Below are 25949 nucleotides of genomic sequence, written 5' to 3' on the forward strand. Positions count from 1 at the left end.
AACTTAAAGATTAGATGATGTTTGGACTGTGTAAAGAGCTCATGTGAAGTCAATTTGGCTTATCTCAGCGGAAACCAGATAACAAAAATTGATTAATTAGTATAAGCAAAAGCAAAGCAGAAAGGCATTGGAAAAAAGCCTTTTTGGGTGTGGGGCTCAATGTCTCATGTCAACTTTGAAGTTTCTTCTTGCAGCCTCTTTAATTGAATCTTAAACTGTAAGTATTGATGACTCCATAGCCGTAGCTCTTCCATTTTCTTTCCAATAGATAAATAAAAAAAACCTCATTTTCAGGAATTTATTCGACAAATCCTTAAAGAATCAGGTCTTCTTGTTGCTTTCAAACTGGTCACAGGCCACAAGCAAAAGAGTCCATGCAACTGAGAATATGACCAGTTTCGAAACAACTGAGTAGATATTTACCATTCTTTGGGGGTACTTTGATTCTATACAATATGATTTTACTTGTAGAAGTCGAATTTCTTTGCAAAGAGACATAGGTAAATATTGAAAGAAATAGAGATATGATGCGAAATCAAAATAACAAACACATAAACCACAAACAGTAAAAGAAAGAAGAAGTACGTGCGATTTTATCCTGGTTCACCCAATTAACAAACTACGTCTAACAGAGTCAATATTATTACAATATTATTTCACTTCTCTCGTTTACAATGAAGTGATTTGCCCTAACAAGACCTCCGAATGCGTCTGCGTGATCCATTAATATTGAAGTAGTCAACAAATCTAACAAATATGATCAATTCGAAAACAAGTGAGTAAACATTGTCATATTGTATCAGCTCAATCACTTGCTCCACTATGACACCAATTGCAATAGCTTTGGAATAACTAAGTAAATATTGTCAGCTTATAACAGTTCAGACACTCGTTTTGTTATAATATTACTAGTAACAGTTTAAGAATAACTAAGTAAATATTGTTGGTTTTAGTACCAAATAACATATTTGTTATTAGATTTTCAACAAGTGTCTTTCATTCAAAATACGTCTTATAAATAAAACACATATGTTAATAAAAAGAATACAAAGGATATAAATTAATTAAAATGTAGAATCAAATGATTTTAACATTATCGTGATTCTTTAAAAATATACATAATTTTTAAAAGGATAAAATATATATCATTTAACTTTTTTTATTTACCAATGGAATATCTTTGACACAGTCAAATAGATGAGGTAGAGCCCAAAACGATATTAAAATGCAATAAATAAATAATATTTAGGAGACAAATTCATCAAAGTTTGTTTGGGGAGAATTTCAAGCTCTAGATTGATGATGTCTTAATGGTTTGGAGATATTATATTAGAATAAGTGCTTTTTATACAAAGAGTGGGGACAACCCATGTGGAATTTTTAAGCCATTTTGCTTCTCTCCTTTTAAGCAGATGAATCAAAAGCACTTTTGTCTGACTTGGTCACAGCCGAAAGCAGCAATTATCTAGAGAGGGAGAGAATGCCCACATTTACACGTTTGCGATAAGGTTGATACATTTATTAATTTCTCCAATACTTTATTGAAAATGTACATCAGTTTATTAATATCCTGATAATTTTTAAAAATAAATTTCCGTTAAATTTGAGATAAAAATTAAAAGACAAAAATATCCTTAAACCAATAATTAAAGAACATGAAATTAAAAAAAAAAAAATAAGAAAAACTAATATAATATGGTCAGAATCATAGTATAAAACACGAGTTAATTTCATTCACTCTCTTAAGAAATAGTTAAGTCTTAAGCGCCTTTATGATTTTTAATATTCCTGTGTAGTACAGTTTTTATTATTTATGTGTTTGTGGTAATTTCAAAGGTATTTAATATTTTCTGAAAATCAATGGGGCATTTTCAACTTGTAATATTTCCGACTTTTTGTTTCTAAATTTATTTCCCTTGGTTTCAAGGAATTTATATCCAATCATTTTTGTTCTTTTAAAATTAACGATAACTAACAAATTTTTAATGTATTTTGAAATTTTTGTATTTTTAATGTAAATTTATGAAAATCACCTTAAACTGATAATATCCGTTTAATTTAATTATAAGAAAAAAAAAAAAAAAAAGTATAAGTCCTTGCTGAACCTAAGAAAAGAGAAAGAGAAATAAATATACAATAAAAACAAAAATATGGGCAGCAGACAGCCGAATTCAAGTTTAGAGTTTTGCTTTCTGGGCTTTTAATATGAACAAGTAAAAGTTGTATAGATATTATAAACTTTGCTTCTACTTGCTCAAGTTTAGTACAAGCACCTTGAGATTTCTGGAAAAAAAAAAAGGCAAATGACATCAGTTACGGTTTCCATTGCAGCTTTTAAAACATTCATGTGAATTTCTGATAAGAAGATAGAAAGTAGTCTCTTCCATAGGTGTAAATTGGATCAATCAATTTTTAAGTTCCTGGCATAGTTCAGGATTTACAGGCTACTGAGCATTGTTATAACATAGGGGAGGATTTTAAGGTGAGCACTACTAATTGTATGTCAAAGAGCCTCGTAGGCGCTGGAACAAGAGAGGACTTGCGTGAAATGCAAGTCCAGGTGACTCATTGACGCTAGCATTTAGTTTTAAAACCCGGCTTAGGGTGAAACCCAGCAAAGTGATTTGGTCTTAGAAACCCAGCAAAGTGATTTGGTCTTAGGTTAACTAATTGAATCGGTTTGACTGACGGGTCAAACCGATGACATCAGCATATAAAAAGGTTTAAAATCCTACAAAAACATCCCTAAAAATCTCACAAGTCTCTACAGGTTTGAAATTTTACAAAAACACCCCCAATTACACCGTTAGCATCTACAACCTAGGCCAAATAAGGCATATTTCTAACATCGAAAACACACCCCATCACCACGAAAACTTTGCCCTCAACCTCCTAACCAAAACCCATCACACCCTTCCCCCATTCGCCTCACATTTATTTTTACGATTTTTGGTCGTTTCACTCAACGAAAATCAACCCCGTCGCCACCTTTCAACTCACAAACTCTTCCCTTTCAAAAGCCCTAACATTTCAACCACCAATTGTTCGCTGATTATCGTCTTAATTTCTAGGGTTTGAGATGAATAGTAAAATTGATAACCAACCTGATGAAGGCCCTAAGTCCCGATTAAACCAGTTCAACCGATCGAGCCAGGCCAAGTGTAAAAACCTTGGCTAGCACAAGAGAGAACTTCAAGACGTGAACTGTATATCCAGACATATTTTAATGTGAATATCAATTCGTTAACTAGATAAAAAAGGAGATTGAATTTTATGAAATTATTAAAAAAAAAAAAAAAGTGCTTTTGCATAATAAAAGAAATGCAATCCATGAAAAACCAATGTTTTAAAACCCGGCCCGACCGATTTAACCGGTTCAACTAGGACTCGGAAGCTTCAACGGACTGGGTTTATATTTTTCCTATTCACCCAAAATCCTAGGATTTGGGAGGATGATCGATGGACAATTGACGACCGAGATGTTGGGGTTTTTTAAGAGAAAGTGACAGTGAATGCGATGGTGGTGACGGAGTTGGTTTCCGGTGAGTAAATCCATCGGAAATCGAACAAAAGTGGCAACGACAACAACTAACTTTTGCTAACGATTGGCGAGGCTAACGAGGAAATGTGAGGTAGGTTTCAGTCAGGAGGAAAAGGGGAGTAATTTTTGGGTGATGGGGAGCGTTGTCGACGCCGACGTCAATGAGATATGGCCTGGAATGCTGACGCCAGTGAGATCTAGCCAAAGTCGAATCTATTTTAGCCAGATCGTGGGTATATTTTAAGGGGAATGGGCTCAAAGACGATTGAGTTGCATCTAGAGTGTCGTCGCTGCCAACAAATCGTCGACAGATTTGTATTTAGAGTGTGTTTGCTAAATTTCAAACCTATAGAGACTTAACGAATTATTAGGGGTGTATTTGTTTAATTTAAAAAGTTTTTGTCAACCGGGTGGTCAAACCGATCAACCCAGGACCCGGCAACTTTACCGGGTTTCACCCCGGGTTGGGTTTTAAAACATTGTGAAAAACATACAAATCTTAGAAGAGACCTGGGACTATTTGGCAATATGGCAGTGCAAAAACCAGCCACGAGAAATTTGACTCATTGCATTGCTTTGTTACTTCCAAGTTGATATGTACAAGTGAGAACAAAAAGTTTTCTAATACAAGTTATACTATTTACCAAGCCTAACGAATTCTGCTCATTCTTCCTTCACATCTTCTAACAAGTCACTGAAGAAAGGATCAAAAATTGCTTCCTTGGCGGATTGATACTTGTCTAAACGCTTCTTCAGCGACCGCATATCTCTCTCATTCTTAGAAGAACGCTCCTGGTACATAATTGACCAATCAAGGATTGAATTATAATAGTTATAAAAATTTCTCAGATGCCAACGTCCGCATATTTCTAAAATATACATCCCTATTTATTGCCACCAGTTAGCAATACTCAAACCCCATAAAGATGACCCCCATCAAATACAACTGAGGAAGCAAAAGCGAAAAATAGGAAAGAGACTTACAAATGATTTCTTTAGGAGCAATATATCCACCAAGTATTGCAACCATAGCACATTTGTTCTGGGAAAACTGCAAATATGGAACAAGTTTGTTTGTTAAATCTCAAGCAAAATTATTAAAGATTCAATTCAATTTATGTTCATTCTTTTTTGTACATTTGATAACATAACCATTGTACATTTGATAACACGGAGTATAGAGAAATCAACAATAATACCTTCCTTCCCAGCAATCTTCTGTTACCTCCTTCATCTTTCGATATGTTTCCGACTGCATATGATAGCAAGAATCATATTAGTGTAAGATATGACAGAATTACTTAAATTAAAGGCATCTATAAGATTTAATAATTAATATTTCTTACTTGTCTATCGCCTTTTGGACCTTTAAAGAGATAAGGGTCCGAGGATAGGTCCAAAAAGAGTATATCTTCACCTGTGTGCATAGAATGTTTGTTAGCTGATTTGAATTGACAAATTTTTTAAACCTCCAATTTAACAAAAATATAAAAGGTAGCAAAAACTTTCACCAGTATTCATTCTCGAAAGAGTAAAATCGATTATTGATATTGACATTCCAAAGGTTCTAATAAACATATGCTTCCCCTCGAGAATAAAAGGCAGCGATGTTGAGTCATTTCGACTTAAAAGTACATTTCCCCTGTGACAAACAAATCTTTTTAAATAAGCAAATAGATAAAAGAATGCACTATTGCAATCAAAGAAATAAGTTAGTAACTAGACCAGTGCAGGTCACGATGCTCGAATTCATATGCAGCTTCAGCCACTGCTAGGGCTGCCGTAACCTATAAAGCATAACAGGCACTCTGTTAAGAAACTGATCAAAGATTCGAGGATGAACAAAAAATACCAATAACATGGATCTCTATTTACCTGAACCAATAAACTCCGTGCTTCGTCAAAATTCTGGAGCACAAAGCTTTCAAGATCCTTACCCCCATGTTGTAAAACAAACACAACATAGCACTGAATGCAAAGTGACGAAATAGAGTTAATAAAATAAAAATAATGATAATAATAATAAAGGGCCTAAAATGTAAACTGCACAGGAAACATAATCTTTATTTTTTTTTATTTTTTTTTATCAACGATATCAAAAGCAACCTGATTGTCTGGAAATGCTCTAGGATGATCATTTTCAGAAACATGTTGATCATCCCAACGTTCCCAGGCTTTGATCAGAACTGGATCATAGGGACCTTGGCATACTTTCAAACTGTGGAACAAAGAGCTCATAAGAGATAAGCATGACAAAAAACTTTCACTCATCAACGAACACAGAATTTATTTACAAACATGAATGCTTTGTAAATTAAAGTCTACATCTAGTGTAAGTTTAATCTCATGCTTCGGAGACTGAACTTGACCAAGACAATGACAATGCTAAACAACTTGATCATCGATCTAAGTGGAGCAAATTTTAGATTTGGGAAGAATGAATCAAACAGCGGATTTTAATAGCATGCTTAGCCAATTATTGACATCTAACTCATCAATAAAGCTATCTACAGGTTTTATAGTTAAGAGTCCAGTAGACATGCTAAAATAGAAAATGGTCTTGTTGCGGCATGTTACTAACAATATATAGAACTTAAAAAATTTGAGGTGGAATACTTACCCTAAGGTCTCAATGAACAATGTGCAGGCATTATAAGCATCACCCTCTTTACTTCTTAAAAGGTTAAGAGTTCGGGAAAGTACAACCTCCTCAAGTAATTCCTCTGATTTCTGGAAGACAACAAAACACAGGGGTCAACAATAAAACAACAATTATGAAATTCAACAATTAATTCAAGAATGATTAATCCAATACAGAGCAGTAAACCAACAACTTCCTTCTCATAAAAAAACAAAAGGACTTTTTCTTCAAGCAATTGATTTAAATACCAGAAACATACAGTTTAAAACTCAATAGTCTTAAAAGTTACAAAATCAGTGTTGAAGCTGTTATTTAGTATCCTGCCAACTTAGAGAATCTCCTGACTCGCTGTTTGACAGATATATACCTTCCAGCCAAACTCCCTCAGTGATAAAAAGTTTCACCTCTTCAAAACACTCATAGAAAAGATAGATGTGATTGCAATAGTTACCTTTTGCACTTCCTCGTTCACTTTCAAGTCTCCATCAATCGGTACTATCTTGCAAACAGTATTGCCAACCTTAAAAGCTTCTCCATAAGTACCTTCACCAATTTTGACAATGCTTTTTGGGTCACTTCAGTCAAGAAAATTTCATTTTGATCAGCACAAGGAAGCAGGAGGAACAATGAAATCAAACCTCATGCAAAAAGAAGCAGAAAAGAAAATTTCAACAACCTAAAACATAAAAATGATCAATGAGTTTCCAAAAATGGGATGATACCTGAACCAACAAATTGACTAAAAACACAGAATGGAGAAAATGTATTCCAAAAATACTTGTGTAAAACATGCGTGATTTCTTATCAGGTAAAAGAATACACAAGCATATTGGGAATGGGAAACGAACCAATAGTTGGACAATACATCGAGTAGCTTTGAAGGAGCTGACAGTCCACAAACTGCTAATAGTGTATCAAATGGATCCACATGATGAAGATCTGATGAAGCTGATGTGGATGCCAAAGAAAGTTTCTTTACAGCAGCTTCTATAATTTCACAGTCCTCATCTTTCACATGCACCAAAGTTGTACTGCTCTTTTGTGAATTACCATCTCTTTCAAGTACATCTCCCTCTACTAAACTTTCATCAAATCTACTTTGGGTAGAATTTAAACCTGGTGTACTTAGGAGAGAAAATTCTTCTGGTGTTCCTAAGGTTCTTATAGGTTCCAAGGTCATGTATGGAGTTTTCAATAACTTGAACAATGTGCTAGAAGGCCCACAACCGTGGTTTAACTTCAGGGATATTAAAATATTCTGTAATCTTGAGCGCAAATGTGACATAGGAACATCCTCATTTTGGCCTCTAGTCCATGTACTAGCATGTTTCGGAGAGGGGCTTTCCTCAAGCAACTCAAAGGCATCAACTTCTTGAAAGTATTTTCGCTCCTTGTCTAAGTTTGCATGTTGTACAACTTTTCCCTGTAAAAACCATAAACACAATATAGCATGAGTTCCATTGCATTTTAACATGTAATAACAAATCACGTATATATCTTAAATCACACAAAAGACACAGAATAACCGTAAAGAAGGTCACAAGTCGGTGAACTTTAAAGTAGTTTGGTACATGCAGGCTAAATAAAACTGTAAATAACACTATTTAAAAAACAAATAATAGAGTCATACCTTCGGAAGAGCTGGTTTTCCTTTTCTTCTTGCATGCTTTTGCTGAGGCCGAATGTCCACACAAGCACGAACAGCTATACTAGTCCTCCCTCTGTATCAAGAACGAAATTAAACAGCTATAAAGAGATTCAACAATAGCTAACCTCAAAGCCATCAAGAACCAGCAAGGAATGAAGGGAAAAAAAAAAAAAATAGAAAAGGTATCTCTTCAGAATTAGAGATCAATTGATAACTATGCCATAACTACATGGGACAAAATGCACTCCACCAGTCGTAACTCTGCCAGCATCAGGGTGCTTTTGCCAGAGATTTGGTAGGAAGCAGTTTGTTCGATAGCACTTCCAAAAACTCAACTGATAACACTTCTTGAAAAATTACTGATCATATGTATCACTGATGTGTTTCTCTAATCACGAAAAACGCTGTTGTCTACTTTAACATCAGCTAAACGCAAAACCTGTAAAGAGCCAGCATGAAACAACAAAACTCGAAAAGGTATCTCTTCAAAATCGAAGCTTAATTCATGATTTTTGAACTCTGCCATATCTACATCAGAAACAAAATGAACTCCATTGGTTATACCTCTCCTAGCACCAAGAAGCTTTTGCTAGATCTTCTGCAGGAAGCGCTTTTGTTTGATGGTACTTCCTACCAAAATGTCTAATAAGGCTTCTTGAAAAACCTCTCATCCGTAAAAGCCCTTTGTCTATTTTCTAATCACTTAACTAGACTCATGAGACATTCCATGCAACCTCAAACAACCAATCAAAAACCAAAACAAAAACAAAAACAGAAAATGAAAAAGTAGAACCTGGTGGAAAGTGATCGGTTCCAACTGACCCGATTCCTATTAGTCTTAGCAGCAGCCAAACTCAACCGATTGGCCTCATTCGAATCAACCCGATTCCTGAAAGAAACACAAAATATAAAACAAACCCAAGTTTTCAAAAACACAAACACTATAAAAAATCGAAGCTTTCATAACAAAACCCATGTTTGAAAAACACAAAAACGAACAAAAATCAAAGCTTTCAAAACAAAACCCATGTTTCAAAAACACAAAAACAAATACACACTGATTTCAACAACATAAAAACAAATAAAAACTGTAGCTTTTGAAACGAAACACTTATTTTCAACAACATAAAAACAAACAAAAATCAAAGCTTTTTAAACAAAACCCTCTTTTCAACAACATAAATACAAATAAAAATTGAAGCTTTTGAAACAAAGCCTTATTTTCAACAACATCAATACAGATAAAAGTTGAAGCTTTTGAAACAAAACCCTTATTTACAACAGCACAAAATCAAAACAAAACCCAAGCTTTTGAAGCAAAACCCTTACAAGATCACATCTTTATGAGTCTGATGAGGCTTTCTCCTCTGATAAACTACTTCCGCTTTGTTCTTTTGCGGCTCTTCTGCTTCTTCAGATGCAATAATTTCAGCCCACAAATCAACACCTGAAACGCCAATTCAGTCTAAAATCATTAAGCTTGAACTTGTAACCATTGAAGTGCGTATTAATGTAGAAATTGTACACCAAATAGGCAAATACCGATTTTGGAACTCATAATTTGACACTAATGGAGAGAGGGAGAGGGAGAGAGAAAGGAATTGACAAGACGGCAGAGGCAGAGAGTTTTCAAATGAGGAAGTGAAGGCGGGATTTTAAGTGTAAAACGACACCGTTTTGTTTCGGTATAATGGAAATATGGAATGCTTTTTGTTAAAAATAGTCATATTTAAGGGATTTTATTTAAAAATAATCCAACGTATTTTTGTGCAAATAGGCCGGAATTGAAACGTTCAACAACAATAATTTTCCAATAATATTATATTTACAAATATTTATGTATAAAGGAAAGTGACAAAAAATAAATAAAAGAGTGAAACAAAAAGTCAAACTTATTAAATTCACTCTTTCATTCATTTTTTGCCACATCACTTTGTATGGAGATCTTTGTAAAATTTATTTATAAGTGTAGTATTACTCATAGTTTTTTTATATGTTGAGTATGTCAAGTACGTTGAACGTTTATTTCCTTTTTATCGTGATGTTTGACATGTTAGATGCATTTGATTATCGAGTACATTGAATATGATGAAATTCATTATCATTTTATAAATATTTTTATTGGAATGTCTAGAAATTAACTAAATGCATAAAAAGGGCGTCTAGTATGAACCAAATATTTAAGACTATACATACCACCACTGATTTGTTCAGTAGTCAATTATAATTTTTTGGTATATTATTTAAAAAGTCTTGAGTTCGATCCACTTAGGTTGCTAATAAGGGAGCTATTGAAGAGATTTACCTGTTTGTCAATTTCAGGGTCTCGAGAATTAGTTAAGATGCATACAAGCTAGCCCGAACATCCTCAATCACAACAAAAAAAAAAAAAAGATTATTTTATAACAAAAAAATAAGTCTAAGTTTCTCACCAATTGTTGAATTAAAATAAAACAAAACTACTTGGATCTTGGGTTTGGGTTTGGGTATAGCTTCATCCATAAAAGATATAACAGAGGCGGAGAGATCTTAAGAGACAGAAAAAGAAAATGAAGAGTTAAATGTCCACTTGGTTCATTATTCTGTTATGATATTTTTTTAGAATAATATTTTAAAAAAAAAGTAAAATTTGGTGATTATTACGATGTAAGATTTAGAAATTAACAAAAATATTTCCCTAAGTTTGTTTATTTACTAAACACCCCTATAATAAAATATTAAAAATTAACAAGGACACCCCATCCACCCATTAAATACAGACAGTCGGCCACCACCGTCAGAGGGTAGTCAGAGTTGCCGTATCGGCAACGATAGGTTGGATTTAGTTGGTTGTGCGCCAATATGGCCTTTTCTGGTCAGATCCATGATGGAATTGGCCGGAAAATGCCAGATCTGGCTGCATTTTGGCTGACGTTGATGACTGGCTACGGCTAGATCTTTAGTCATAGATCTAGCATTTTTCGATCAAATTCAACCAGTAATATGCCATTATACTAGATTTCGGCCAATTTCTAACGGTGGTGGGCAAAATTTGGCAAATGTGGGTTGTTAGGGTGTTTTTATCAATTTCTTTAAAAAAAAAATTTGGGACAAATCTAAGGGGTTTTAAAATAATTGAATAATATAGAATAATATTTCGAGAATAAGAAAATAAATATGTATTTTGGATAGAATGGGGAATAGAATAGTGAAAAGTTATGTACCAAAGGGCCTCAACTTTTGGTTTTGGTACTGGTAGTACTGTAGGGATGGATTTTTTCGAGGAGTCCTGCCCTGTTTGGGGTGGGACAGGGAAAATGCCTATCTCTTAAAAGAATATATATACATATATTAAGATGGTTTTTTTTTCTCGAAAATCTTTATAAATTACAGTTAATTTTTTTTTTTTTCAAAATCTATAGTATTATTACAATATGTTTTACTTACTAGGAGCTCATATATTTGAATAAGTTCTTGGAAAACCACAATTATATATACTAATTTGTACAAATAATGAAATAATACTTAAAACTAATGTNGTCTAGTATGAACCAAATATTTAAGACTATACATACGACCACTAATTTGTTCAGCAGTCAACTATAATTTTTGGGTGTATTATTCAAGAGGTCTTGAGTTCGATCTACTTAGGTTGCTAATAAAGGAGCTATTGAAGGGATTTACCCGCTTGTCAATTTCAAGGTTTTGAAAATTAGTTGAGATACATACAAGCTAGCTCGAACATCCTTAGTCACAACAAAAAAAATAAAATAATAAATAAGATTATTTTATAACAAAAAAATAAGTTATAGTTTCTCACCAATTGTTGAATTAAAACAAAACAAAACTACTTGGATCTTGGGTTTGGGTTGGGGTTTGGGTATAGTTTCATCCATAAAAGATATCAATAGAGGCGGAGAGAACTTAAGAGACAGAGAAAAAGAAAATGAAGAGTTAGGGTGCTACTTGGTTCATTATTTTGATACTTTTTAGAATAATAAATTGGGTGGTTATAAGTTATTACGATGTAGAATTTTGAAATTAACAAAAATACTTCCCTATGTTTGTTTATTTATTAAACACCCCTATAATAAAATATTAAAAATTAACAAAAACACCCACACCCACTCATTAAATACCGACAGCCAGCCACCACCGTCGGAGGGTGGTCAAAGTCGCTGTATCGACGACGACAGGTTGGATTTGGCTGGTCGGTGCATCTAGCCATTGATGGCCAGATCTGGCTACATTTTGGCTGACGTTGATGATTGGTTATGGTCAAATCTTTAGTCGTAGATCTATCATTTTTCGGTCAGATCCAGTCGGTAGTACACCATTATACCAGATTCTGACCAGCTTTTAACGATGGTGACCGAAATTTGGCAAATGTGGATTGCTAATGTGTTTTTGTCAATTTCTTAAAAAAAAAAAAAAAAAAAAAAAAATTGAGACAAATGTAGGGGGTTTAAAAAGAATTGAATAATATATAATAATATTTTGAGAATAAGGAAATAAATGTGTATTTTAGATAGAATGGGGAATAGAATAGTGAAAAATTGTGTACCAAAGGGGCCCTCAGCTTTTGGTTTTGGTACTGGTAGTATTGTAGGGATGGATTTTTTCGAGGAATCCTGCCCTATTTGGGGTGGGACAGGGAAAATGTCTATCTCTGTAGACATAAAAATCTACCTGTACAGAAGGGGGGTCTGATCCGTGAGGTTGAGGCCACTAGCGATCCGTTGCACCTGAAGTCTAGTCGGGGACTGTGACTACGACAGTGATGTGAGGCTCTCAAGTCAGAGCTTCGGGTGTGAAGGTGTAATGTAATCTAATGTCTCTTATGAGAGGGCTGGCCTCTGTTTATATAGTGACTGTCTGGTCTCTCAGTCCTGGTGGGAGTAGGAGTCCTAATGTGACTCTGATACAAACCATAGAGGAATTAGAGCGGTGGTGAGTTGTCTTACTAGTGTTTGAATAGGAAGGTGATCCCGAACAGGAAAGTAACCTCGAGTAGGAAAGTGACCTGAACAGGAAGGTGACCTCAAATAGGAGACTGATCTGGAATAGGAAAGTGATTTGTGGGTGCCGTGGGCTCTAGACTTGCTCATAGGTCCAGGAAGTGAACTGGGATTTAGAGGCCCGGACCCGATGGTTTGGGCCGACTGTATCTCGTACTAAATGAGCCTAATCCAGATGGGGCCGCATCGGGATTGGGTCTGATCTCTTCCTCATTCAGTCTCGTTCTCCTATTTGGGTCAAAGACGATTTTTTGCCGTAACAATCTCTTAAAAGAATATATATACATATATTAAGATGGTTTTTTTTTTTCCCGAAAATCTTTATAAATTACAGTTATTTATTTTTTTTTTTTTCAAAATCTATATTATTATTACAATATGTTATACTTACTAGGAGCTCATATATTTGAATAAGTTATTGGAAAACCACAATTATATATACTAATTTGTACAAATAATGAAATAATACTTAAAACTAATGTAAACTTAGAAAATTGAATGAAACTTCAATAAATAATATTTACCGATCATGTTTCTAATGTTATATAAACATAATTTATATTTTTCTCACTAATTGTTTGTATGTTTGAGACTCTTAATACAATGGTTTAACAATAAACATTATTAAAAATAATAAAATGGGTTAAAACAATTAACTATTTCCATCTCCTTTTTTATTTTTAGATCACTAAAATATTTTCGTAGATATATCTTAAAATCGGCTTTAAAATCTTAGTCTAACAAAAGCAACCCCTTGGAGCCCATTAGAGTCTAGAGATATCTTAAATTTTAGAGTAAACCACATGTTCCCACCCAAGGTTTATCAAAATCGCAAGTTCCCACCCCTCTTTTCATGTATTCCAAATTTTCACCCTTAATTAAACACCATCAGTGATTGTTCAACTGAGGGTGGGAATTTGGAAAACTAACTTAGGCCTTTTATCAAGTAGGTAACTTCGGGCTTCCATTTCCGAAGAATGGGAAGTCAGAAACGGCCAAAAAACATATTTACACAAACTAAAACACAAGGAGAGTCTATTGGTATAGTTCGATGATGCCAGTTGCTCTCTGATCCAATAGAAAATGACTGAGAAGATATCCAAAATCGTAAGGTGGCAAGTGTAGGAGTGGGTGGAAAAGTGAGTGATGACGGCATATGGGAGTATGGGTTTTGTAAAGGAGGTCGTGGGGAGTCCAATGTTGGTCTCATAAATTATTTTGGAGTTCAAGATCGATCAGAAAATGCCAAAAACCGGCACGTTGGGCATGCTAATGTGAGCCATTTTTGCTAATATGAGCCTATTTTTAGTCAAAGGAGCACCGGTGCATCTTAACATGCTAATGTGAGCATCACTACAGTAAAAAGTAAAAATTAAGGAAACGGTGTTAATATAAGGGTGGAAATACGAAATTTATATGAAACCAAGGGTGGGAACTTACTATTTCGCTAAACCTTGGGTGGGAACATGTGGTTTACTCTAAATTTTATAATTCTAATATAAAATGTCACACTTAATATAAACCGTAAATGATCTATATTGAACATTTAATTATCATAAATCGCATTTGAAACATTAAAACAAACAACTCATAAATTTTATATCAATTCACACACCGTTAATTTATTCGATAAACTTAATCATTTAACCACTATAAACATATTTACACAAAATTCTTTAATTTCTCACTTTTATTTTCGATTTTATGCCATTTTATTGGTTATTTTTTACTATACGTTCACATATCCTGCCTCATCAAACTTAGATTCCTTTAACACAATAGATGCATTTTTTTTTACGAAAAATACTTATATGAAGTTCAAAATCAAATCCGAGAAAACTAAGCTCAAAGCAGTGTGAATTAGGAAATTAAACATAACAACATTGATTTGATCTTTGATTATATGATTACATGCCAAAAGAAAGTTGAATTTGATAGAGAAAATGAAAGGGGAATGAACCTTAATTTCATCTCAAATAAAGCTAAAGATAAACAACTTGATTTGTCAAATCCACCACCAATCTTGTAAAGGCCAAAATCCTTGACAAAGATATTCAAGACCCACAATCTCAATCAATAAATTTTTATTTTTATTTTTTTGCAAAAAATTAATTAATTATAACACTAATAATTTTGATTAGACAAATTGATCCAATCATGATTTTGGATTATTAATTGATATGACAATTTTAAATTGCAACCTCACCAACCCAATATATTGCATGGATTTTGGATATTGCTATCTTACCCACTATTGCCTTGTCGTGAAGGGCACATAAGCATTTATTTAGAGAATGGATATATTTCTGTAAATGCTAATAGAGGATAGTTAAATAATTAATGCACTAAATTTGTATATTAAATTGAAGGTGTTTTTTAAATATATATATTTTTTTGTAATATTGGGTTGGAAACAATACAAATATTTTTTTGGTTAAAAAAAGTTTTAATGTTTTGTGAATTTAATAGTAATAGTATAGTTTATTTGGGCATGTTTTTCACACTATTAAATTTTTTTTTTTTTTAAATTTGGTGGAAATTCTTTTAGATTAAAAAAAGAAAAAGAAAATCAAAGTGCTTTTTGCAGAATTGCTTTATCAATTCTTATTTTAAAATCACTTTTTGGATAAGAAATGCTCTACTTGATAGTATTTTTTGTGAAAGCACTTCATACATGATTTTATTTTATTATTTAAAAAAAAAAGCAGTGTTTTATTTTGTAGAAAGCCTTTTTATTCGAAAGCATTTAAAAATATATCCATAAGAGCACTCAAAACAAAATACATCCCAAAAGAACACTTCCAAATATTTCACACTTTTTAAGTGCTTTTATGAAAAAAGTACTTGGAAAGCAATTTACGTGAAAAATACTCCTAAACACATCCCATTACCCTTTTTATCTCAACTCATTTTACTATGAAATTTACAGGTAATTTTTGGTCCCGGAAGTTTGACCCACTTACAAGAAGGTCCAAGAGAATCTGGGTATAACACTTAGGTCAGCATTACTCTTATCATAATATCAGTTAGTAACAGTTTGATTTTCCTTTTGCAAAAGCCTTAAATACCTCTAATATGTTAATTTTTATTTTCTTATAATTAATAAAATCGTTCTAAATTTTAAAAAAAAAAAAACTTTTATTTTTTTTTTAACGGTCTATTAATTTTTTAACTAAATGACATAAATGTTGCTTTCAGATTCTATTGGGATTTAAAAATAGCCTAAATCTTAGGGACCAAAATGTAATTTTATTTTTTATTATGAAAATTAGTACCAATTGATTGTGACTTAACTTAAAGCATTTAGACAACGGTAACTTTAAGCATCAAACCTCAACAAATTTTCCATTTGATTGATTGATGTAATTAAAGTTTTAGATAATTAGCATTATTAATTAGTGAAGATTTAGGGTATTTGAATTGTCAACCTTGATTAAGACTTGAGCTAGCCCTAATACCCCACCACACTGCTCATTCAAATCATTTCGTAAACCCCCTTTTGTTAATAAATCTTAAATGTGGATTCATTTTGCTAATTGTCCCATTAATGCTTGATTAATTAGCCAAACAAAGAATATGCTTTAATTATATTCTCTTAATTTGACACATTTTGGTTTGGTTTATGATGATTAGTTCAAGTGTGTATCAATGCTGTTCATATCATATTTGTTAGAGTTTCTTTTTCATATTTTTAGAGCTTAAATAGACTAATTACCAAACATTTTATGAAAATTAAATTAAATCACATCTAACACATTGGATTATAGTATATGCTTTCATACTATATATTATATTGCATCTTGAGTTACGTTACATTGAATTTTATATTGAATATATTGGGTTAAGCTTGGTGCACATTGGATCATACTAGATTCTGCTATTTTTTTAAATTTTTTATTAAAAGATATTTATTTCTAAAATAATAAAACTTTAATTCACTCCAAACCCCACTTTTGAATTGTGATTTTATATAAATCGTAATCTTTAGATTGGTATTTAATAAAAATAATAATAATATTGTTGCATTTTGTAACTAGCCTATATTTAATTGCATAAATTTTTTAAAATAATAGAAATAATTGATACCCTCTAAACTCAGTTTTTGAATTTTAATATTATGTTAGATTGGTATTTAAAAAGAATAATAGAAATGATTCTCAAGAATCAATAAGATTATTTTCTAATACTTACAAAAAATGATTATAAAATAATAATAAAATTTAAAAGAGAATAACATGTGCATTTTTTAACATAAACTAATATGTTCAAGAAATAAACAATAATTTTATCCAAAACATTCTTCTAATGAAATTTAGAAGAGAATAATTAATTAATTATATGCATTTTCTAAAATATGTACCCTATAATTTAATGCATAAATTTGGAGAATAATACAACCAATTGATATGCTTTAAACCCAGTTTTCGAATTTTGATTCCGTAAATTGTAACGGTTAGATTGATATTAAAAAAATGTAATTAATTATCTATCTAATAATTACAAATTTGTAATATGTCAAGATTATTCTAATAATATTTTAAAACATAATAATTAATTATCTGCATATTGTAACATATGTAATCTGTATTCTTAATACATAAATTTGGAAAACAATAAAAGAAATTGATACTCTCTAAACCCAACTTCTGAATTTTGATTTGTAATTATTGAATTGATACTTAAAAAATAAAATTAGTGTTATTTCAATTATTCTCGAAAATCGATCAGATTATTGGTTTAAGAATAATATTATGCGTACTTACGAGTTTACTAATCATCGTACTAACCTTTGTAAATATAAAGCATAGTACGGGTACCATAAACATAGTACGAGTACCATATGTAATTTTAACAAAGGTTAATAAGCTAATTAATAAGATCCGTGAGTACGCATAACATTACTCATTGGTCTAATATTTACAAATTTATAATAAAATTAAATATAAAATAATACTACATATACAAATTACTAATACAAATTATTCCTCATAAATTGATGGGACAACGATGCACGTTTGACATGTAATATTTGTTAAATTATTTAATTTATCTTTAATTTAAACTCACTCAATCATCTTAAGAGAATTTATACGTAAAATATTACTCTAAAATATATTCAAGAAAATAATAATAATTTGATCTAAAACATTCCTCTAATCAAATATAAAAAGGAATAATTAATTATGTGCCTTTATTTTAATTTTAATGCATAAATTAAAGTCTATTTAATGGCTTAGAAATTAGTTCACAGGCCCGTAAATTTTGTCCTTGTTAATGGGGCCACGGCCCCTTATTTTAAGGCACAAAATTAGCCTTGAAACTCTACATTAATCACCATTTATTACTCTAATTAATCACACTTAATCATTGCATTAATCACTCAGGTCAAAATTATTGAAACAATTTAATGATGGACTAATTTTCTTTCTTTGATCACGGCCGGAATCAAAGGGATCACATGCAATTTGAAAAACATTTGGGTCACGGGTTGTTTAATTAATTAATTAATCCAAGTGAAAGTAACGGGAGATTGAGAGATTTTAGTTCCAATATTGAATATTTTTTACCCAATGAGATATAGTGTTCGTTTTCGATCCATACAATTGTTTCCGACGTTTTTTTTTTTTAATTAAATGTATGATACTTGACGAAGGATAAAGATTATTCGAATAAGAAGGTCTATGATCATTATCGAATCTTTTAAATTAGGTTATCGAAACTTAATTCGGATAGGAAAATGATATTACTTCATATTGCATATATATAATCATTTTCAATATTACAAATTGTACATTAAAAAATCGTTCATTTCCAATTCATATCGTTGTTTATAACATTTTTTTTTCTAATGTATATGGTCACCGAAGGACATTTTTATTTGAAACTTGATGCTGATAGGAAGATAATATCGCTCTAATTATACACACACAATCATTTTCAATATTACAATTTTTATGTTTGATATCAGTTTGGCATTCTATATTATAAGTATTGTACTCAATATTATAAATGTTATATTTAATATTTGCATGATCTCTTTTTTAAATAAAATAGTAAATTAGGATAGAATCATAAAATAGTAAAAATTATTTCAAAATTATATGTAAAGTCACCTTGGAATGAATTTTTAATAATTTTGTGTTATAACTAGGTCAATCTAGAGCTAACAAACCATCATAAAGAAAGAAATATGATTCTCTCGTGATCTAAGCTCGGGATAGTTCATTTTTTAATTAGTAATCAACCAAACTCTTTGCTCGTGAAAACCCAAATTAAGAAAGAGTCTATGATCTAACTTGATAATATATTTTACTATATAACGATATCTAGTTGAGTTGATAATATGACATGACTCTGATATGAAATTATGAACCTTTTTTTTTTACTGTTTCAAATTTTTTATATTTTTCCAGGGTGGATTGTTAAAAGTGATTGGTAAAAAGAGAAAATGAAAGAACCTTTCTATCAAAATCAATTTAAAGTTTGATTCTACATGTCTTTTGAGATTTAATTTATGTTACCTTAAATTTTGGTGATTGCTTTAAAAGGTCAAATTCAGGTCTTAATTTTGGGTTAGTTGGGGTTCAAAATTTGATTGAGAAAGTAATAAAAAGACAAATATTTAAATCTATAAAGGAGGTGTTACTTTTGTTTTATTATCTCAATTAAATGTGTAAAATCAATGCCTATTTTAATTAATTACTATTTCACCTGCTCTTAATTACTCATCATGCCTTGTATTAATTGATTTATTCATCTGTATAAAGTCAACTTCTTGCAAATTAAAGTGCTTTTGAAAAAGTGCTTTTTGTGTGTGGTTAAAATAAGTTCTAACTATGCAATGTCTAACTAAACAAGTAAAATTAACCATCTCTGGGTGATCAAACAGTTCGATAGAGATTTTTGAGTATATTACTCAAAGAGTCTTAAGTTCGAATCTCTCATTAGTTGCTAATAAGGATAGTTACTGGAGTTGTTACCCAACAGATAGTTTCAAGGTCTTGAGAGATTAGTTGAGATGCGTGTAAGTTAGTTCGAACACTTTCGGTCATAAAATATCATTTTTAGAAATGAAAATCCATCTAAAGCATTGTTTGAATGTATAAGAGTCAATATCAGACAAAAATTTTATTTCATATTTTTTTATTATTAAATCAATTTATAAACAAATGTCGAAAAAAAAAAAAAAACATAATTAATAAAAGATTTTTAATTAGTTGTACTCAAGCTTCGGTATCAAATTCCAAGGGATAATTTGGTTTTGTTTTATACGACTTATTCAAGTAAAGTTTAAGAAAATAAAATTTATCTATAGTTAACTATTTGGTTAGAAAAATATAGAANGTAAAATATTACTCTAAAATATATTCAAGAAAATAATAATAATTTGATCTAAAACATTCCTCTAATCAAATATAAAAAGGAATAATTAATTATGTGCCTTTATTTTAATTTTAATGCGTAAATTAAAGTCTATTTAATGGCTTAGAAATTAGTTCACAGGCCCGTAAATTTTGTCCTTGTTAATGGGGCCACGGCCCCTTATTTTAAGGCACAAAATTAGCCTTGAAACTCTAAATTAATCACCATTTATTACTCTAATTAATCACACTTAATCATTGCATTAATCACTCAGGTCAAAATGCTTGAAACAATTTAATGATGGACTAATTTTCTTTCTTTGATCACGGCCGGAATCAAAGGGATCACATGCAATTTGAAAAACATTTGGGTCACGGGTTGTTTAATTAATTAATTAATCCAAGTGAAAGTAACGGGAGATTGAGAGATTTTAGTTCCAATATTGAATATTTTTTACCCAATGAGATATAGTGTTCGTTTTCGATCCATACAATTGTTTCCGACGTTTTTTTTTTTTAATTAAATGTATGATACTTGACGAAGGATAAAGATTATTCGAATAAGAAGGTCTATGATCATTATCGAATCTTTTAAATTAGGTTATCGAAACTTAATTCGGATAGGAAAATGATATTACTTCATATTGCATATATATAATCATTTTCAATATTACAAATTGTACATTAAAAAATCGTTCATTTCCAATTCATATCGTTGTTTATAACATTTTTTTTTCTAATGTATATGGTCACCGAAGGACATTTTTATTTGAAACTTGATGCTGATAGGAAGATAATATCGCTCTAATTATACACACACAATCATTTTCAATATTACAATTTTTATGTTTGATATCAGTTTTGCATTCTATATTATAAGTATTGTACTCAATATTATAAATGTTATATTTAATATTTGCATGATCTCTTTTTTAAATAAAATAGTAAATTAGGATAGAATCATAAAATAGTAAAAATTATTTCAAAATTATATGTAAAGTCACCTTGGAATGAATTTTTAATAATTTTGTGTTATAACTAGGTCAATCTAGAGCTAACAAACCATCATAAAGAAAGAAATATGATTCTCTCGTGATCTAAGCTCGGGATAGTTCATTTTTTAATTAGTAATCAACCAAACTCTTTGCTCGTGAAAACCCAAATTAAGAAAGAGTCTATGATCTAACTTGATAATATATTTTACTATATAACGATATCTAATTGAGTTGATAATATGATATGACTCTGATATGAAATTACGAACCTTTTTCTTTACTGTTTCCAATTTTTTATATTTTTCCAGGGTGGATTGTTAAAAGTGATTGGTAAAAAGAGAAAATGAAAGAACCTTTCTATCAAAATCAATTTAAAGTTTGATTCTACATGTCTTCTGAGATTTAATTTATGTTACCTTAGATTTTGGTGATTGCTTTAAAAGGTCAAATTCAGGTCTTAATTTTGGGTTAGTTGGGGTTCAAAATTTGATTGAGAAAGTAATAAAAAGACAAATATTTAAATCTATAGAGGAGGTGTTACTTTTGTTTTATTATCTCAATTAAATGTGTAAAATCAATGCCCTATTTGGAATTTTTATTATTTCACCTGCTCTTAATTACTCATCATGCCTTGTATTAATTGATTTATTCATCTGATATAGTCACTTCTTGCAAATTAAAGTGCTTTTGAAAGTGCTTTTGTGTGTGGTTAAAATAAGTTCTAACTATGCATGTCTAACTAAACAAGTAAAATCCATCTCTGGTGATCAACAGTTCGATAGAGATTTTTGAGTATATTACTCAAAGAGTCTTAGTTCGAATCTCTCATTTTTAATAAGGATAGTTACTGGAGTTGTTACCCAACAGATAGTTTCAAGGTCTTGAGAGATTATTTGAGATGCGTGTAAGTTAGTTCGAACACTTCGTCATAAATATCTTTTTAGAAATGAAAATCCATCTAAAGCATTGTTAGAATGTATTGATGTTCAAGAGTCAATATGAGAAAAAATTTTATTTCATATTTTTTTAATTATTATCAATTTATAAACATGTCAAAAAAAAAAAAAACATAATTAATAGATTTTTAATTAGTTGACTCGAGCTTCGGTATCAAATTCCAAGGGATATTTGGTTTTGTTTATACGACTTATTCAAGTAAAGTTTAAGAAAATAAAATTTATCTATAGTTAACTATTTGGTTAGAAAAATATATAAGTTTTCTACACGGTTGTAAATAAGTAAAATGTGAGAATGAATTTTGATATGTGATCTACAATAATTTTCAAAAACTAAAATCAATTCAAATTTTTGTTTTTAGATTAAAAAACTAAAGAAAACAGAGAAACATTTTTGTCGTACTATAAGTTTTTTACACTAATTTTCAAGATTGTATTTGAAACTGTTTCTGAAAATATTTTAACTTATTTTTACCGAATATATTTTCATAAAACTATTTGCATTCCTTGTTTTAGAAAGCAAAAACAGTATTTAAATTTTATATCAAACTAAATCACTCATAAGTCTTTTAATCGGTAAATAGTCTAACACCGGACACTAAATCTTGAAAACTCGATATTTATAAAATCAAAAAAAAAAAAAAAAAATTAATATCTAGAGGACAATTAGATGCAACGACCATTTGTCCAAATTGTCTGTAGATGACTTCTTTAAAATCCAAAATGTCTTTAGGTTAGGAACAAGCACCTTGCAAACAAAGGAAATTAATAAATTCCCGGCTGTCACTAAAAGCACTTTCAAAATAAGTGCTTTTGACCCTATTTCTAAACTAAAGAATCATCTATGATTGAATATATAATAATTCTGATAAGAAATCTAATTAATTTGTAAGCGGAAACTTACGGGAAAGCAGAAAATGCCAAACAAATAAGTACACAAGATTATTAATTAATTTAATAAATTAAAGGGCCCATTAATAATTGTTTTTTCCCCCTACAAATTTAGGGCATAGGATCCCTTAAAAAGAAGGGAGACAGAAGAGGAATCCTGATGAATATTATAATTAATTTTGTCTCTTAACTAACTAAACCCTAGAATTTTCTTTAATGAGAATTTTAATTTCAATTTCAATTTTTATTAACATTTTTATTTGTTTTTGTTTCTTTGTCTATTATCACAAGCTACATAGACAACCCAACAGAGTTGATAATAGACTCTTAGATTATTTATTTATTTTTAAATATAACTCAACTATCTCATTCACCATATTCTACCAAATATTAAATAATCAAAGAATTTTTTCTTAAATGGCAAAACTTCAGTCAAATTTTTTCATATCGTTTTGAAAAAATTACAGATGCCCTGAAAATTTTTCTTAGCAAGGAAGATGGTGTTGGAAATTTTGTAGAGGGATCAATTAGGGATGTTTCCAGTTTCATAGTAAAAGACAAGAAATTGTATATATTAATTAGGCAATGGGATAGAAGGTAGAGTTAATAATATTTATTATATAGTCTTGGCATCATGTTACTGATGTCACAAAATAATAAAATATGGTGAACATAAGTTTCTTCTAGTGCTGGCACCACATGCAATGCACCCTTTTATATTTTTGGTTTTTATATAATAAGGTTTTGGATAATGGACCTCCCCCCTTCTTTTATTTGCTCATAGACTAGCTCTGGCTTCTCATTTTTATGTTCATTAATTACCGTTTATTGAAAGTATCAATAAACCAGTCGAAAATTCTCAGGTCGAGACTTAAAATTCAGATTTAAAATCTAAACTTTAATTCTCGTTAATAAAGATTAATTTATACATGTTTGAGTTAATTTGTACATGAACGTTTAAGTTCATGAAAAAGACTGAATGAATGTCTCATATTATCAGAATATTTATGTAAACATAGTGAAAACATTTATTTAATACATGTTTATATATATTCTTTTATGACAAAAATCAAAATTTATTTTATTATATACATTTATACTTTTTTTTTTTAATTAGATAAATTCTCTATGGTTTTATGGTAAAAGAACAAAGGAAGATCTAGGTTTACATAATCTTCTGAGTTCAAGTTCTCATATATGCTGATAGTCTGATAAGGATAACTATTGGAGCTTATATTTTGTCGATAGTTTCAAGATTTTTAAGTAGTTGAAATACGTACAAACTGATCCGAACACTCCTGATCATAAAAAAAAAAAAAAAAAGTGAATTTTACGAAAAAGTAAAATTGAATATGAATATGGACAAGGATATACAAAGATTCTCGTGAATAATTAAGTAGTTAATTGCCAACTCTCACAGTTTAGTCAATAAAATGAAACCATTAATTATGAAAAAATATTATCAATTAAACTAGGGTGGACCAAAGCTCCCAACACAAAATTGTTAATTAAAATCTCTTTAAGCTTTGACCATACCTTTTCCAGATGGCCCTTTGAATATTTTTGCCTTAAATAATTCGTACAACAGTTAAGCTGCAATAATTTTTACTATAAATTAATTAGTCTCTATGTTGGATGCAGCTAAGTCTACTAACACTAGGGGACCCAGATGAAAACTTAAATTATTTGCCATTTTTAATGCCCACTTTTTTATCTAGGTTTTCTTTCTTGGACAAGTTGGGTTAAAAATTTTATGTGTTTGATAAATTTGGTGGGGTTTTGGCTACCAAAAAAAAAGGCAAGCAAAAGGTAAAGAAAATATAGTATTGGCAAAATAAATAAATAAATATTTAGTACAATTGATGTACAGTATAATGTATGCCTGAGAGACGTCTCACGAGTCATGACTAATCAAATATATGTTAAATTAATTTAGATGAAAAATTTGATTAGTACTTGCCGAGAAGAATTATACCAACACCANGGTGGGGTTTTGGCTACCAAAAAAAAAGGCAAGCAAAAGGTAAAGAAAATATAGTATTGGCAAAATAAATAAATAAATATTTAGTACAATTGATGTACAGTATAATGTATGCCTGAGAGACGTCTCACGAGTCATGACTAATCAAATATATGTTAAATTAATTTAGATGAAAAATTTGATTAGTACTTGCCGAGAAGAATTATACCAACAACAGAGTGATGCATGTCTCGTATTGTGGTCAAATATATAAAAATTTGTTTTACCGAAGATACGAAGCTTTAAAAACATTATTGAATTAATTTATATCTGTAATGAAAATTTTAATCAACACGTGTTAAAAAGTGTTAGATTAGCGCAGGTGTGACACATCGAATATATAGACATTCATTTTATCCAATATATGAACCTCAAGAAGATTATTGAATTGATTTAAATCCTTAGTGAAGATTTTGGTATAAGATAATTCAATGGTTGCTATTTATAGATGAGATTGTATTAAAAATTTGAATATTTATTTATTTATTTCTTATAAGATGTTACATGCTATAATAATCAATGCAATCAAATAAAGTTTATAAAACTTCCATGATTTCATCCAAGGAGTTACAAGTTAGACTTGAAAAACGTTTTTAATATTTAAAACCATATGCTTCACATGTGTTGTAACATTATTTATATTTTCCATAATTTTTATATTAACATCATTTATGAATAAAAAAAAAAAGCATAGAAATTAGTTGAAAAATCATAAAATTGTACAACAATCTCTCTTCATTTGACCAGCCAATTATGAAGTATGAACAATTAAATCGTCAATTAATTTCACCTTCCAGTGATCATAACAGTCACCCTAATTTCTTTTCAATCTTAAATAACATGTTTGACCATCATAAATCTTTTTGTTTTTTTTTTAACCAATAATCTAAATACTAAAA

The 25949-nt window shown here is 30.4% G+C and overlaps 1 protein-coding gene across 1 annotated transcript; it reads right to left on the minus strand.

The window, feature by feature from the left end:
• Positions 1-4076: 4076 nt before the first annotated feature.
• On the minus strand, positions 4077-9446 carry LOC116133340 (serine/threonine-protein kinase haspin homolog). The gene is made up of 15 exons (XM_031419053.1): positions 9373-9446; positions 9160-9277; positions 8624-8719; positions 7813-7903; positions 7031-7605; positions 6634-6757; positions 6162-6271; positions 5648-5759; positions 5417-5509; positions 5267-5328; positions 5053-5183; positions 4888-4958; positions 4741-4793; positions 4526-4592; positions 4077-4333 (listed from the first exon to the last, which is right to left on the minus strand). Exons 1-15 carry the CDS (start codon positions 9386-9388, stop codon positions 4205-4207), a joined length of 1848 nt encoding a protein of 615 aa, XP_031274913.1. The 5' UTR covers positions 9389-9446; the 3' UTR covers positions 4077-4204.
• Positions 9447-25949: the final 16503 nt, after the last annotated feature.

Source organism: Pistacia vera, unplaced genomic scaffold, assembly GCF_008641045.1.
Source record: "Pistacia vera cultivar Batoury unplaced genomic scaffold, PisVer_v2 Contig268, whole genome shotgun sequence".
Taxonomy (NCBI): Eukaryota; Viridiplantae; Streptophyta; class Magnoliopsida; order Sapindales; family Anacardiaceae; genus Pistacia; species Pistacia vera.